Here is a 14,253-nt window from a genome sequence, read left to right as displayed (position 1 = left end):
AAGTTTGGTATCATGTGAAGGCCTACCAACCTTCATAGGTGGTGGTCAATGCCCTAAGATTGGCTTATAAGTTTGGTATCATGTGAGCCCACATTCAGGCCTACCAACCTTCATAGGTGGTGGTCAATGCACATCAATGGAAGCAATGGAATGCATGAACTTGGTCAACCTGAACGTTGTCAACGTACCGTTTCTATATTTTGATTTTTTTTTCAATGCCCAATTGGGTCAGATTGGACAAGCTCAGTCAGGACCAGGCTGGTAAATGAGCCCAATGAACCAAAATTGACATACTTTAAGCTCAGATCTTTTTTGTGGCGAGTAGTAGCGCAGAGCTCGAGCTAATAAGATTAGAACGAAAAAAAAAAGAAAAAAAAATATTGTTTTAAAGCTGAAAGAAATAAGAGTTTTTTCGATGAGTACAACAATTGAGCCCTATCTAGAACCAACGATTAAAAGGAAGAGAATGGAGGGAATTTCAGCATTAAAAAAAAGAAATACCCTTGACTATTTTGAACCCGTGCAAGATTTCATCATCCCTAATGTCATAGGGGGCATAATGGAGTGAGGATCATACCTCCCCCTTATCTGACCCAAAAGCAGGGGCGGTCCAACTTTTTACGTGGATAAGGACCCCAAAGTTTCACATACAAAAGGTCCATAATTGTCATTGCAACCAACCAAATGGCCATTCTATCCTCTAACAACCCTAAGTTAGTCCACAATGTACATTGGATATGGAGCCCCATATGAATCCCCAAAGATCCGATTTGGTGGTCCGGTTTAAAAGGATCCAACATTTTTGGCTTAGGTGGTTAGGTCATGACGTGAAACTAACACAAGAGTGAATATGATAATGACCCACTTTTTACACTTTGGGTATGTTTGGTTGTGTTTTTCAAAAATGAAAATAAATTAATCACATGAGATTTGGAATCTCATGAGATTCAAAATAATGTGATTTGAAATCTCATGTGATTCCAATTCTCATATTTGATTGGGGTGAGAAAAAAAGAAGAAGAGGTGGTTCATGCCGAAACAGGGGCTTACCAGCATGAGCCCTTATTTTGATTGATTTTTTCGGCACTGTAAAGCTCACCGGTGGTGGTACTCCGACGTGCTCCCCTCTTGGCTACCCTTCCTCTTGATTGAAAGCCCGAAAAAAAAAAACACGAACAAGAAGGGGATGACCGAAACAGGGGCTCACCAACAACAACCCTTGTTCGATCGTATATGGGGCAGTGGAGCTCCCTCGAATCGAGATTCTGGTGAGCTCCACCATGCATCCAAGAAAAAAATAGAAGAAGAGGTGGTCCATGTCGTTCTCAAGATGGTAAGGGAATGGCTGCCGGAGAGGACCCCGGCGGCAGGTGGAGAAGGGGACAATGATTGGTTGTCGATGGTGGTTTTCGGGCTCTCAAAATCGGTCTCGAGCAAGTAGACGATGTCAGGGTTGTGTGTGTGTGTGTGTGAGAGAGAGAGAGAGAGAGACGTTGGGGGCTTTGAGAGCTCCATCATTAACATTCCATTTTGATATTGAATCACATGAACACATTTATATGTGAGATTTCAAATCTCATGGGTGGAGAGAAACAAAATCATATTTGATTCAGTTTCTCACACCAATTAACTGCCTTTTTTTGTTTGGTTGGGCATGAGATTTGGGGCCATATGAGAATCACTCTCTCATTCAAATGAGAATGATTTTCATACGATTGAACCAAACGTCAAGGAAAATTATTACGGAAGGAGGGGATCCTTAGAATGATGAACAAGTATCTAATAGATTCACTTAAAAAAAATGGGACCAATCCCCCCATTGCGTATTGGTACTTATTGGGTATAAAATAAATCTGCTTCTCTTTGTTCCTGCGAACAGAACGGAATCGTTCCATTATTACTATCACCAGCGTCACGTTTGGTTAAATCGTATGAAAATCACTCTCATTTGAATGAGAGAGTGATTCTCATATGGCCCCAAATCTCATGCCCAACCAAACAAAAAAAGGTAGTTAATTGCTGTGAGAAACTGAATCAAATATGATTTTGTTTCTCTCCACCCATGAGATTTGAAATCTCACATATAAATGTGTTCATGAAAGGGCCAGATAGGTTTTCTGCGTGTTTGACTCCAAACGCACCTGTGCAAGACCTGTCTACAAACTTAAACTTATTGCTTGATTGAGGCATGAAAGGGGAGTTGGAGACTGGAATCCCAATTCCCCTTTTTCCCATTTTGCGACTAGGACATTGTTTGGTTGGCCAGGACTAAGGTTCTATGGGAAAGGGATTCTTAGGAATTGTAGGTGGTGGAAAACTTTTTCCCTAATTTGAAAAGATTATGACAGACGCCTATCTTGAAACCCATTTAACTTTATCAATTTAGCGGTAATGTTGGGTGGTAGGCAAGTTCCTTGGAATTTGTTTTCCACTGATCCAAACATAGCTTTAGCAGTCTGTCTATCCCTATTTCTCGGTTTCCCTTTCAGTTTTAGTGCTCATGTGACTGGGTTGTTTTCCAGTTCTAGTTTTTTTACATGTAGAAGGGATATCTCAGCATCAGTGTATCCACTTTTAGTGATTTTTCTTGTCTTAAAGTTGAGATAACCAACTACAACTTTTCTTTTTGGTGCTGTGCTAAAAAAAAACAAAAATAATAATTTAAACCCCGATATCAGCACCAGATTCTAGGATAGGATTTCTAAAGTGTTCAATTTATTTTCTATAGATTTCAGTGCAGACTCCATAGCTCTCTCATTGGGGATTAGTTTTCCAAGAAGTTTTTTTGTTTGAAAGCTAAAATCTGGATCCAGATTTTTGCTTTTTACTGTTTTTTTTATTCTGCATCTTTGGCCTTGGGATCTGAGCCTTAATCATAGGAACACACCCTAAAACACACGAAAGACCCTGCTTCAAACAAGGATAGTGGTCAAGAGGATCGCTCCTGAACCTTAGAGATCGATATCAACACTAGAGAAAAACTTCAATCTATCAAAAGAAGTCGAGCAAAATAATAAAGAAAGTAACCAGGGTTGAAGAAGTAGATGTCCCAGCCCTTGACAATGAAAAAGAGTTGCCAAATTTGTGGAGCGAGTGTGAGACCTAATATTATTATAGGCAGGTCCTAAATCCTCAGCTCACGTTGGAGATTGAGCTTGTCTTTCCACCCTTGGATTCTCCAACCATAAAGGAACTAACTAACTTGGACGAGGAACCCAACTTAGATCATAAGGATGAACTCATTTATTTTTTCGCTTTAATGTTTCCTCCACATTTCATTGCATATCAACTTGATTCTTCAATTGTTTCTATTTTGCTATAATTAAATTCATTATGAAGTTTGCTAATCATCTACCTATATTTGTATCTACCTATATTTGTTGGCTATCTATATTTGAAGAATAACTATACCAAAGGCTCAATAACTCTTTTAAATATCTGATTTTACGAGAGATCAAAGCCATAAATTTTTTAAAGCTATCATTTTTTAAGACCAATGCAGATCTCAAATTAGGATAATCAATGCTACGACAATGTACTTTAACTTTTTGAGAAGTCATTTGCTTACACTAATTACACAATATATCATTTATCTAATAAAAATATATGCAACAAAAAGTCCTTCATACATTCAATTAACAAAATTACCTATAATAATCATTCTGAAAACTAAGTACCTACAAAAACTCTAACCTATTCAATGTGTGTGTATGGTAAACTCCAACCTCTTCACACTAATTGAATTCTTGTACACAAATTCTAACCTTGTTAACCAAAGACAAAATCATCAAATATTAAATAAAAGATAAAAAATAAATATAAATTATCTACAACACCAACAACTATATATATCTATAAAAAACCTTAAAAATAGTAAACCTTAAAAAAAATCAATGTCAAATATTAAATAAAACACAAACAGACGTACATAAATCTTCTACACCAACAGCCAAACACAAATACTACAAGACCGTATTAAATATATATTTATAAAAAAACTTAAGAATGCAACAAAACATACACATATATTTATATATATGAAACTCACTTTTTGACCTAACCAAAAAATGAAAAAACGCAATCTTGTCAAAATGTTGCAAGACAATTTTACAAGAATCACCGCAAAGATAAGAAGAAAAAAGGTTATTGTTTTAGTGGAAAAAGAGTTAGGTTTTGAACGAAAAACAAACAAACAAAAATAACCGCAATGACATTGAGCTCGTCTGGCTTTTTTTTTTTAAATGGTTTTTTAATACTTTTAACATTATTTTGATATATTTTTTACACACACCTTACTAGTTAAAAATTGGTCGATTCAACTCGATTTCTCAGAATCGGCCGATTCCCAAATCAATTTGAAAATGAATTTAGTTGTGATACGATTATGACAGCATCGGTCTGGACTATGGGCAAGCATCCAAACATCCCAATTCCTTCCAACATGAAAAATCCAAACCCCAAAATTCAATCAAGATCCAAGAAAAATGAAAACTAACTACCCAACATTGCCTTACAATTGAGAAGCCCACAACCGACCATACCCAAAGATTCTATAGGCAAACCAGGTAAACCCCATACAAGAAAGAGACGGTATGGGGTTGGGGGTTGGGACTCCCCCCCCCTACTTTGGGCACATCGCTACGTGCTGGCGCTCTGTTTTAATGCCCCTTTCCCCCACACCAATACAAACTGAAAGAAAAACTCCCTCCCTTCCACCCCCACCACTCTGCTGCTTCTGCAACAGCCAACGACCACCATTTTCCTCATTCATTAAAAAAATCTGAAAACCCATTGAAGAAAAGTAGAAACCAATGACCAGAAAAGGGGAGGAGAAAAAAGCGTCGAGAATTGTATTTTTTATATATTTTTTCGCTTTTTATTTTCGTTTTCTTTATTGCTGTGTCTCTTGTTATAAGGGTGACGAGGGAGATGGTGATGGGATTCCTGCATTTGGGTGTCATCAAGAGATGTCATTTGCAAGGTAGAAAGAGGAGAGAGGAGGGTATTTCGGTTTCCTTTGTTGCTGTTCTTTCTCGTGCTGCTGCTCCTGATCCTCACCATCATTTGATTTCGTCGGTGGGATTGGTTCTCTCTCGCTCAGATAAGTCTTCCCCTTGTTCGTCGATCCCTTTCTTTGTTCCTATAATCGTTTCTGCGATTTGGGGTCTTGGTTTTCTTTCTTTCCCTTCTTTTCTGCTCCTTTTGGTGTAGAATTTGCCTGTATTCTTCGGAATTCTGCCTAGTTGAGACATGGGTGATTGGTTTTTTGGCTCGTGTTCGATTGCGAAGTTCATTGTTCTTGTCTTCGGATTGCGTGGGGTTGTTCTTTTGAATTAGGGAGTTGTAGGGGTTTCCAGATTGGCTGATGCTCGAGGAGTTGTTCGGGCGATTTCTTGATGAGTCGGGTATCGGTTAGCATGGGTTTCTTTTGAGATTTAAACTGCTAATTTTGTTGGATTTTTCTTTTTTCTTTTTCTTTTGATTTGTGGAAGCAAGTGTAAATAGTTTAAGCATAAGATACTGTTACTTTTGGTGTTGGGAGAGGCGTTGGTCTTCTCCATTGAGAGTTGTTTTGGGTTTCTCAAGGAGGTTTATCTTATGCTAACTGGTGTATTGGAATTTAGGTAGTAGAGGAATTTTTGGGAGTTGGGAAGTGTTGGTTGTATTTGATGGTATTGTTTACTGAATGGAGTGGGTTAGTGTGACCGCATTTTTTGACATGATTCAAGAGGTGTAGCGTTTGTTGTAGGCATGGAAATTCATTTATACCCTGCATCAAATTTGGTTTTGGATCCTGTGATCACCCTCTTGATTTGAATTGAGGGTTGACTTACTGTATCTGCAAATCTTTTTCTTTCTTCTTCTGTTGAAGACATCAGCTTCGTTAAAAATTCCGTGTTTCCCCTTTTTGGGATCTAATAACCTAAATCCCCATCATTTTTCTAGGGAAGGTTGGGTTTGTTTGTTGTTTCATATCTTTTCTTTTTCTTCAATTTTAATTCACGGGAGAAAGGAGGGGCTTGCAGTAGTATGATTAACAGCAGTACATTTGTATATGGACATCTTGGATAGCTCACTTCTCCATCTTGTACAGAAAGTGAGAGCTTGGATACGTTTGAGTTTTGATTCATTTGATGGTTTTGGGGATATTTGCAATCGCGATTACTGCAATACGTGCTATGAGTGCAAGTCATCTTTCGATCTCTACAACCAAGGATGTCGATGTGGTATCTGTGGTAGGATGTTTTGCGTGAGATGCATTCAGAGCAACACTGTTTCTGTGACATCAAATTGTGAAGTAGGAGGCCCTTTGGGCAAGGGACAGGTCACTGGGTTGTGTAGGCATTGTTTTATTCTGGCTAGGCACGAAATGCTTTTGAAGCAATCTGAGGAGTACCCCCTTATGGATGTTGAAGGGAACTGTATACAGCCTTCTTTATCTTTCAGTAGTGATAAGGTTGGTAGTACTACCATGGATGGTGATTCAAAAGTGAATCCAGTGTGTGGTGGTGGAGAGTGTGGCAATGGGCTGGTCTGTGAACCAGATCATGCTAATGGTCTTGGCAATTTTCTCCAGGGGCAAAGTTGTTCCTTGAATACATCCATTGATGACAGAATTCCTTCTCCTGTAAATCTGCTGCGGCCACTCTACCTTCGATGTTCTACCAGGTATATTTTTCCTCCATATGCGGATAATTGTTCACGAATAGAAAATGATGTTCAATAGAATGACTGACACAAAATCACAAGATTTTATTGATAATTATTTTCTTTTTGGTCTCCTATCCAAAAGTTATTGTTTTAATCATGTGAAACTCATGGTGCCCAGTGACTTGTTTTTTTTGTTTTACTTTTCTGTTTTTTGGTTACTCTGGATGATAATTGGTTGTCGCATGCTTGTAGGAGTGATGGTGCAGAATCATGGGATTTTACAGACACTGATGATACTGCAATGAACTACTCAATTCCAACATGTGACTATGGTAGAAATATTTTTGATATAGATTCCAGTAGTAATTACAGTAGAAGTGAACTGTACAGTTTTAAGTCAGCTACTTCAAGTCCCTTTGGTAGTCCTACTGTTGCAGACTCTAATCCTGACAGACTTGGTTCACCTGTGCCTGACAGCCAACTGGAATTTCCAACATTCCAGGATTGTACTCAGGTACCACGAGAAAAAGTGGAGACGTTAAGGAGGTCTAGCGAAGATGCCGAGAGAATAGAAAGTTCCAGTTGTGTCTATGATGAATTGTCTGTACATCAGAACCAATGCCAAGAGGCCAGACTAATTTTGGATTTCGAAAAGGGTGAGAAATTTTGGTTGCCTCCACCAGCAGAAGATGAGAAGGATGAAGCCGAAAACACTGCTTTTGAATCTGATGACGAAGATGACGTTGGTACTTCTAGCTTGAAGTTCTCTGCTAGTAGCTTTGAAGATGATAGCACAAGAAACAAAGACAAATTAACTGAGATGCATAAGGAATCTCTGAGACCTGTGATTAATGGCCATTTCAGGTTTCTTGTCCCACAGTTGTTGAAGGGAGAAGGCATTGATGTAGGGAGTGATAGAACAGAGGATAGTTGGCTGGTGATAGTTACTTCCTTGGCATGGCAAGCTGCAAATTTTGTGAAACCTGATGCAAGTGGTGGTGGAAGCATGGATCCTTGTGATTATGTAAAGGTTAAGCGCTTAGCATGTGGATACCCAAGGGAAAGGTAAGATTTGGATGTTATTTTTGTTGTATATGTGCTTGGTTCTTACCTTTTACTGTTTTGTACTGAATGAAAGGGCTTTGCTTTTGGCAGTTCTCTAATTAAGGGGGTTGTTTGCACGAAAAAAATAAAACACAAACGTATGGCTTCACAGTACAGAAATCCCAGGTTGCTTTTGCTGGGAGGAGCACTGGAGTATGAAAGACTTCCGAACCAGCTTGCTTCAATTGGTACTTTGCTTGATCAGGTTATGTTTTGATTTCTCATACCCATTTAGTTGTTGACTTCATGTCACAATGATGTCCCCAAGTTGTTTCTGAAGTATCATGTTTTTCTTTAATCAGGAGATAAATTATATTAAAATGGCAGTTTCAAAGATAGAGGCCCATCGCCCAAATGTTCTGCTGGTAGAAAAAAGTGTATCACCTTATGCCCAAGAATATCTTCTCGCCAAGGACATATCATTGGTGTTGAATGTTAAAAGATCAGTTTTAGAGCGCATTGCTAGGTCCACAGGTGCTCAAATTATTCCTTCTATTGATAATCTTATTTCACCAAGGTTGGGGCAATGTGAAATTTTCCGGCTAGAAAAAGTTGTTGAGTGTCGAGCTACTTTCAATCCTAACAAGAAATCAGTTAAGACCTTGATGTTTTTTGAAGGTTGCCCGAGGCGTTTAGGGTGCACGGTAAGGTTATGCTCACAGATTCTTTCATGTACAATTTGAATTCTTGCTGAAATGACACTATGTCTTATTATCTATTATGACATCTCAATGTAAGATTAGATTGCAAATTGTAGTGATAGCTTGAAAACTCAGTGCATTGTCCCAAAGCCTGCTTCAGTCAAACCAAACTGGAGTCACTGGATGAAAATTGGGGTTCACATCAAAGTGACCATGCATGGATACGTTTAAATTTGGTTAAATTGAGCCAATACTCACCCACACATGCACACAGGCATACTTTAATGACTTTATTTTTTATTTGAAAACAATGAATGAAACAACAGTGTGTCTGACATGGTAAATTGCCTTTGACCAGGTCGGATTCTGTCATTTAAGTAAATTCAAAAATTGTATTCCTGTGGTATACCTATGCTTGGTGGGTCTCCTGAAAACCACTAGTCTGACAGTAAGGTTTTGACGAAAAGCTCATAACTTGCATTCTCTATCTTGATTTTTCTGTAAAAAAAAAGTTCTTTAACTTGATTGGATTTTAGACAACAATCACTCAAATGGTCAAGTTTTTGCAAGGTGGGTTCCTGAAAATTGTATTAAGTTTATTATCTATATGCTCATTCTAAAATGTGTACCTTTATTCACAATACATTAGGATAACCATTGTATCAGAAGAAGTTAATTATCCTTCAGAGAATATACATGTTCAGTATGTTGTGATCACTAGAATATACCATGCAAAATTTGCAAAAGCTGATGTTGCATTATGTACCTGGTGCTATCTGCAATAATATGCCTAAAGGGGGCTTAAACTTTGTCCTCCTGTGCTCTGATTACTCCCACACAGCAAATATGTTCTATTTATTGACTAACTTTGATATGTATTTTAAAGGTTCTATTGAGAGGAGCATCTCATGAAGAGCTGAAGAAGGTTAAACATGTAGTCCAATATGCAGTCTTTGCAGCTTATCATTTATCTCTGGAGATGTCCTTCCTTGCTGATGAGGGTGCAACTCTGCCAAAACTTCCTGTGGAACCTCCCATCACTTCTCCAGAAAACCCATTGAATTTTGACAAAGCCATTTCACTAATTTCTCAGGCAGACAACATCGACAGCAACATGGTTACAGGTGAAAATCAAACTTTCAGCCCACGTGATAAGCTGACAACTTCTCTCCCCAAGCTGGAAGTGCGAGTACGAAATAAGTGGAGATCAAGTTTTGGTTCAGAAAATGAAGCCAGCCAGTCACCACAGGAGCATGCTGATCCGAGCTTTCTGTTTGCTTTATCTGCTACTGCTTTGGATTCTGCAACAACTAGAGATATGGCTATGATTGCATCTCCTAAGGACCCTAAAGCTTTTGTCTCATATGTGACACCAACCTCCTGTCTTGAATCTCAGTGTGAGAACTTGAAGGGTTTGTCAATGCATTCTTCTGGGGATACAATTATGACAGGGATATGCAAGGAAATTCTGACAGAGGAAGGAGGAGCTTTAGACCTCCAGAGTAAGACTGATGGTACTTGCGAACAAACTAAACTCAATGCAATTGAAGGAAAAGAACACTCCAAAGAATTTATGTCTACAGTTGACACACATCAAGGCATCTTGGTTTTGCTGTATAACAGGTGTGTAAACAAAGGATCAGTATGTGAAGGTTCCCAGCTCTTACAGATCAAATTTTATGGTAGTTCTGACAAGCCACTTGGAAGGTTCCTTCAGGATGATCTGTTTAATCAGGTTGGTCTAATACCTTTGACATCTTAGTTGTTCATTTCTGCATCTGCTGATCTTACTGCCATGTTCTCTTGACTGATTGCACCTACTCGCTTATCAGGCTTCTACCTGCAGGTCGTATGATGAGCCAGCAGAAGCTGATGTTCGATGTTATATCCATCAGCAAGGTAGCCTAACTATATGCGTAAAGCGTATTCCTTCAGTGAAGCTTTCTGGGGAACGGGAAGGGAAAATATGGATGTGGCATCGATGTCTTAAATGTGCAGTTAAAGATGGAGTTTCACAGGCAACAAAAAGAGTCATTATGTCTGATGCTGCATGGGGACTGTCTTTTGGAAAGTTCTTGGAGCTTAGTTTCTCAAATAATGCAACTGCAAATCGTATTGCAAGCTGTGGCCATTCTCTTCCGAGAGACTGCCTTCGTTACTATGGGTATGCTGTGTGAACTTCTTTTGGCTTCTGGTAGTATGACGTGGTCTGGAACCTCTTCTTTTTTTGGTTTATATATGCTGGATATAGAATGCTTGACTTTTGGCTCTAACAGGTGTGGAAACATGGTCGCATTTTTCCGCTATGCTCCCATTGACATTCTCACAGTGTTATTGCCACCTTCAGTGCTGGAATACAAAAGCCTGGTTCAACAGGAGTGGATCAGAAAGGAGGCAGCTGATGTATGCTACCAAGGCTAATTCCATATATTTTGGGCGACAAGCACACTGTGTAGGTTTCTAACATTGTTTCCCTTGTTTGTTCTCCAGGTTTCTGAAAAAATGGAATTTCTTTATGCCGAGGTGTTTGATTCACTTCAGAAAATGGAACAGAAATATACTGCTACTGGACCTGGTTCTGAGCCTTTTAGATTAAATGACTTCCACAGTTACATGGCAGAGCTTAAAGGTTTGCACAGAACTGAAAAAAACGAATATGATGTAAGTCAGCATGTTATTAAATTTGATTGTAAACCACTATTGATTTTCAATTATCCCATCATGATTGACATGTGATGCTTTTAAATAATGGGATGAAGTGATTCAATATTAAGGTGTTTGGATGAACTTACCCAGATAAATGGACTCAGCCAGGATACTGCGTTGTGCTCCACAAAGCAATTTTTCTGCTTATTCCATTTATCTGGTTAAGTGTGGTGATGTATTTAGCATGCAAATTCTGATAATACAATCGGTTGTTTGATAATACCTGCCAGAGTTTGCTGCAAAGTGCTGCCATTGACACTCACCAACAAGGAATGCCAGGGGGAGACATCTTTGAGCTTAGTTACCTCAGGCGTTGTCTCCTAGTTGACTCATATCTTTGGGATCGTCGTCTGTGTATATTGGGCTCATTGGTTAAAACAAACAAATCTCCAACCAAGTTTGATCTTGGTATTGACTGCAACAATATGTCTACGTTTAAGCAGTGGACTGAAAATGATGCATCTTTTAGAGAAGGTACAATTGCTCCTGTATTGAATGTGAATGCTTCAAAGTGCTGTAGTTCCTTACAGAAGTCCATAAATTGTTCCGAGTCAAATCTGCCAGAAGAGCTGAACCTTCTCCATCTTCATTCAGCTAAGCCAGTCATGTTGAATTCTTTTGCATGTGCAGGTGAAGGCTATCCATACATTGAAGATCCTCCAGTAGCTTCTGATCATTTCACTGATGCAACTGGATCCATATCCTTGCAGAGTTCCAGTCTCTCTGACAAGATAGATATGGCATGGACGGACACTGTGGAGTCTCTGAATGCTTCAAAAATCCAGGTTTCATCATCAAAAACTATGGATGTTAGCTCTGTTTCTGCAGCAAATAAAAATGATACTAATTCTCGCAGGAATGTCATAGCTCTTGCGAGAGTTTATTCTTTTGATTCTATACAGAGGTTTCGAGATAGGAGTCAGAACAGCCTTTTCCATTCTTCTCCACATTTATCTCCAGTCAAGTCTTTCCATGTTTCAGGGGATTATGGTAGCTTGGTTAGGGTTCCAGTTCCAAATATTCGAAGGTTCTACTTTAGGGATTTCCCTGCAACATCTCACAGATTTGACTGCATCTTGAATTATATACCAATTTTTGTCTCATCTTCATATCCCATGTTAAGTGAAGGACCCAGGTTGTTGTTGTCGTCGACAGGTCGCAACAATATAGTGGTAGCTGTTTATGACAATGAGCCTACAAGCATCATTACATATGCCCTTTGTTCCAAGGAGTATGAAGCCTTTGTGTCAGATAAATCAATTGATATTGAAGGATCTAAATCCATCAAGAAGTTTTTAATGGATGAGTATAATATTGCCCCTCACATTGCTCATGCAACACAAATTCATCAGATCAAGTGCCAGCTAGATTCTGATGATATCCAGCTTAGAAGATATGAATCTGATGGCACTGTTTTATCTCACAAGCAACTTCTAATTTCTGACTCATCAAAGTCGGCACATTTCAGAATGATGTTTGGTGATGATTCATCATCCACTGGTGGCAAGATCAAATTTACTGTGACGTGTTATTTTGCAAAACATTTTGATGCTTTAAGGAGGAAATGCTGTCCAAATGGAATAGATTTTTTGCGATCTCTAAGCCGTTGCTGTAGGTGGAGCCCCCAAGGTGGAAAAAGCAATGTATCCTTTGCAAAGACTCTGGATGAGAGATTCATTGTCAAGCAGGTCACAAAGACAGAGATGGAATCATTCGAGGAGTTTGCTCCAAATTACTTCAAGTACCTATCAGATTCACTTAGTTCAGGTAGCCCGACGTGCCTTGCAAAGGTCCTTGGAATATATCAGGTTGGTTTCACATGAATCATCTTTTTCAAACATAAAAACTGCTTCTTTTAGTTGCATGTTAGTTAAAGCTCTTGCTGTGTATATGTAGGTCACCATAAAACATCTGAATAGCGGAAAAGAAGATAAGATGGACTTGATGGTGATGGAGAATCTCTTTTTTGGGAGAACGATATCTCGAAAATATGATCTCAAGGGGTCTGTCCGATCTCGTTATAATCCAGAGACTTCTGAAGTTTTGTTAGACGAGAATTTGTTGGAAGTGACGCGTACTAACCCAATATTTCTTGAGAGTGAGGCTAAGCGCTGCTTAGAAAGGGCTGTGTGGAATGATACATCTTTCTTGGCGGTAATTCTAGTTATTTGTGTTCAAATTGAGTACAGTTGCATTGTCTGTTTCAGTTTATTCATTTTTTTTTCTATTTTATCATTCAGTCAGTATATGTTATGGATTATTCATTGCTGGTTGGAGTTGATGAAGAGAGGAAGGAGCTAGTTTTGGGGATAATTGATTTCATGAGACAATATACTTGGGACAAGCATCTAGAGACATGGGTGAAGGCCACAGGCATTCTTGGCGGTCTGAAGAACGTTCCACCCACTGTCATTTCACCCAAACAGTATAAGAAGAGGTTCAGGAAAGCCATGTCTTCCTATTTTCTCATGGTCCCTGAGCAATGGTCTTCATGAACCGCTCTTCATCCTTCTCTCCAGCTTCTTTGATTTGTGTACAGCACAACTTTCACCATGTAAGTGAAGAGATGTCATTCCATCGATGATGCCTTTGTGATTTGTATAATTGATTGAATTTTTCATGGCAGCTTTTGGGCTCCATCATTTAATCAAATTCTTCAAGCAGTGATTTGATTATGTTCCTTCCATTGCATAATTGTGTAATCTTCATCAATTAACAAGGGCCGTTCATGGTGATAGCCGCAACATTTTCTTTATGATCCAAAGGAATGGTTCTGCAAAGCTCTGGTAACGATGAATTGGCCTCTCTCTCTCTCTCTCTCTCTCTCTCTCTCTCTCTCTCTCTGTGACCAATGGGCAGGTGATGATGGGGATGGATCCCACCCCACCTTCAATTTTCAGCATAAGAATCGTACTGCTCTTAGTTAGTTACGAGCTTCTTCTACACACTTCACAAGTTATGATGGTATTCCATGAGCCTACACATAGTTCTCATCAAGGCCTTAATTTCCCACACGAGAAACCCCATTTTGTTGGGTATTGAGAGTGAAAATGAATGTGTTGAAGCTAACACGTTTATATAAGATCTACTGTTGCATGCGTTGTGCTGATCGCATGAAACAATGAGCCTTGTGCTATGCACAGTGGATTAC

General features: G+C 39.0%; 1 protein-coding gene across 1 annotated transcript; it reads left to right on the top strand.

The window, feature by feature from the left end:
• Window positions 1-6,018: 6,018 nt before the first annotated feature.
• Window positions 6,019-13,777, top strand: LOC149812395 (putative 1-phosphatidylinositol-3-phosphate 5-kinase FAB1C). Its single transcript, XM_089993042.1, has 12 exons — window positions 6,019-6,669; window positions 6,904-7,716; window positions 7,807-7,960; window positions 8,058-8,399; window positions 9,283-10,131; window positions 10,229-10,560; window positions 10,673-10,799; window positions 10,887-11,057; window positions 11,303-11,576; window positions 11,733-12,910; window positions 12,999-13,256; window positions 13,343-13,777. Exons 1-12 carry the CDS (start codon window positions 6,056-6,058, stop codon window positions 13,595-13,597), a joined length of 5,367 nt encoding a protein of 1,788 aa, XP_089849168.1. The 5' UTR covers window positions 6,019-6,055; the 3' UTR covers window positions 13,598-13,777.
• Window positions 13,778-14,253: the final 476 nt, after the last annotated feature.

The sequence above is a fragment of the Nuphar pumila genome, chromosome 17 (assembly GCF_984573655.1).
Source record: "Nuphar pumila chromosome 17, dmNupPumi1.hap1.1, whole genome shotgun sequence".
NCBI lineage: Eukaryota > Viridiplantae > Streptophyta > Magnoliopsida > Nymphaeales > Nymphaeaceae > Nuphar > Nuphar pumila.
Note: the sequence above shows the minus strand (reverse complement) of the source record. Positions and strands in the feature narration are given on the sequence as shown.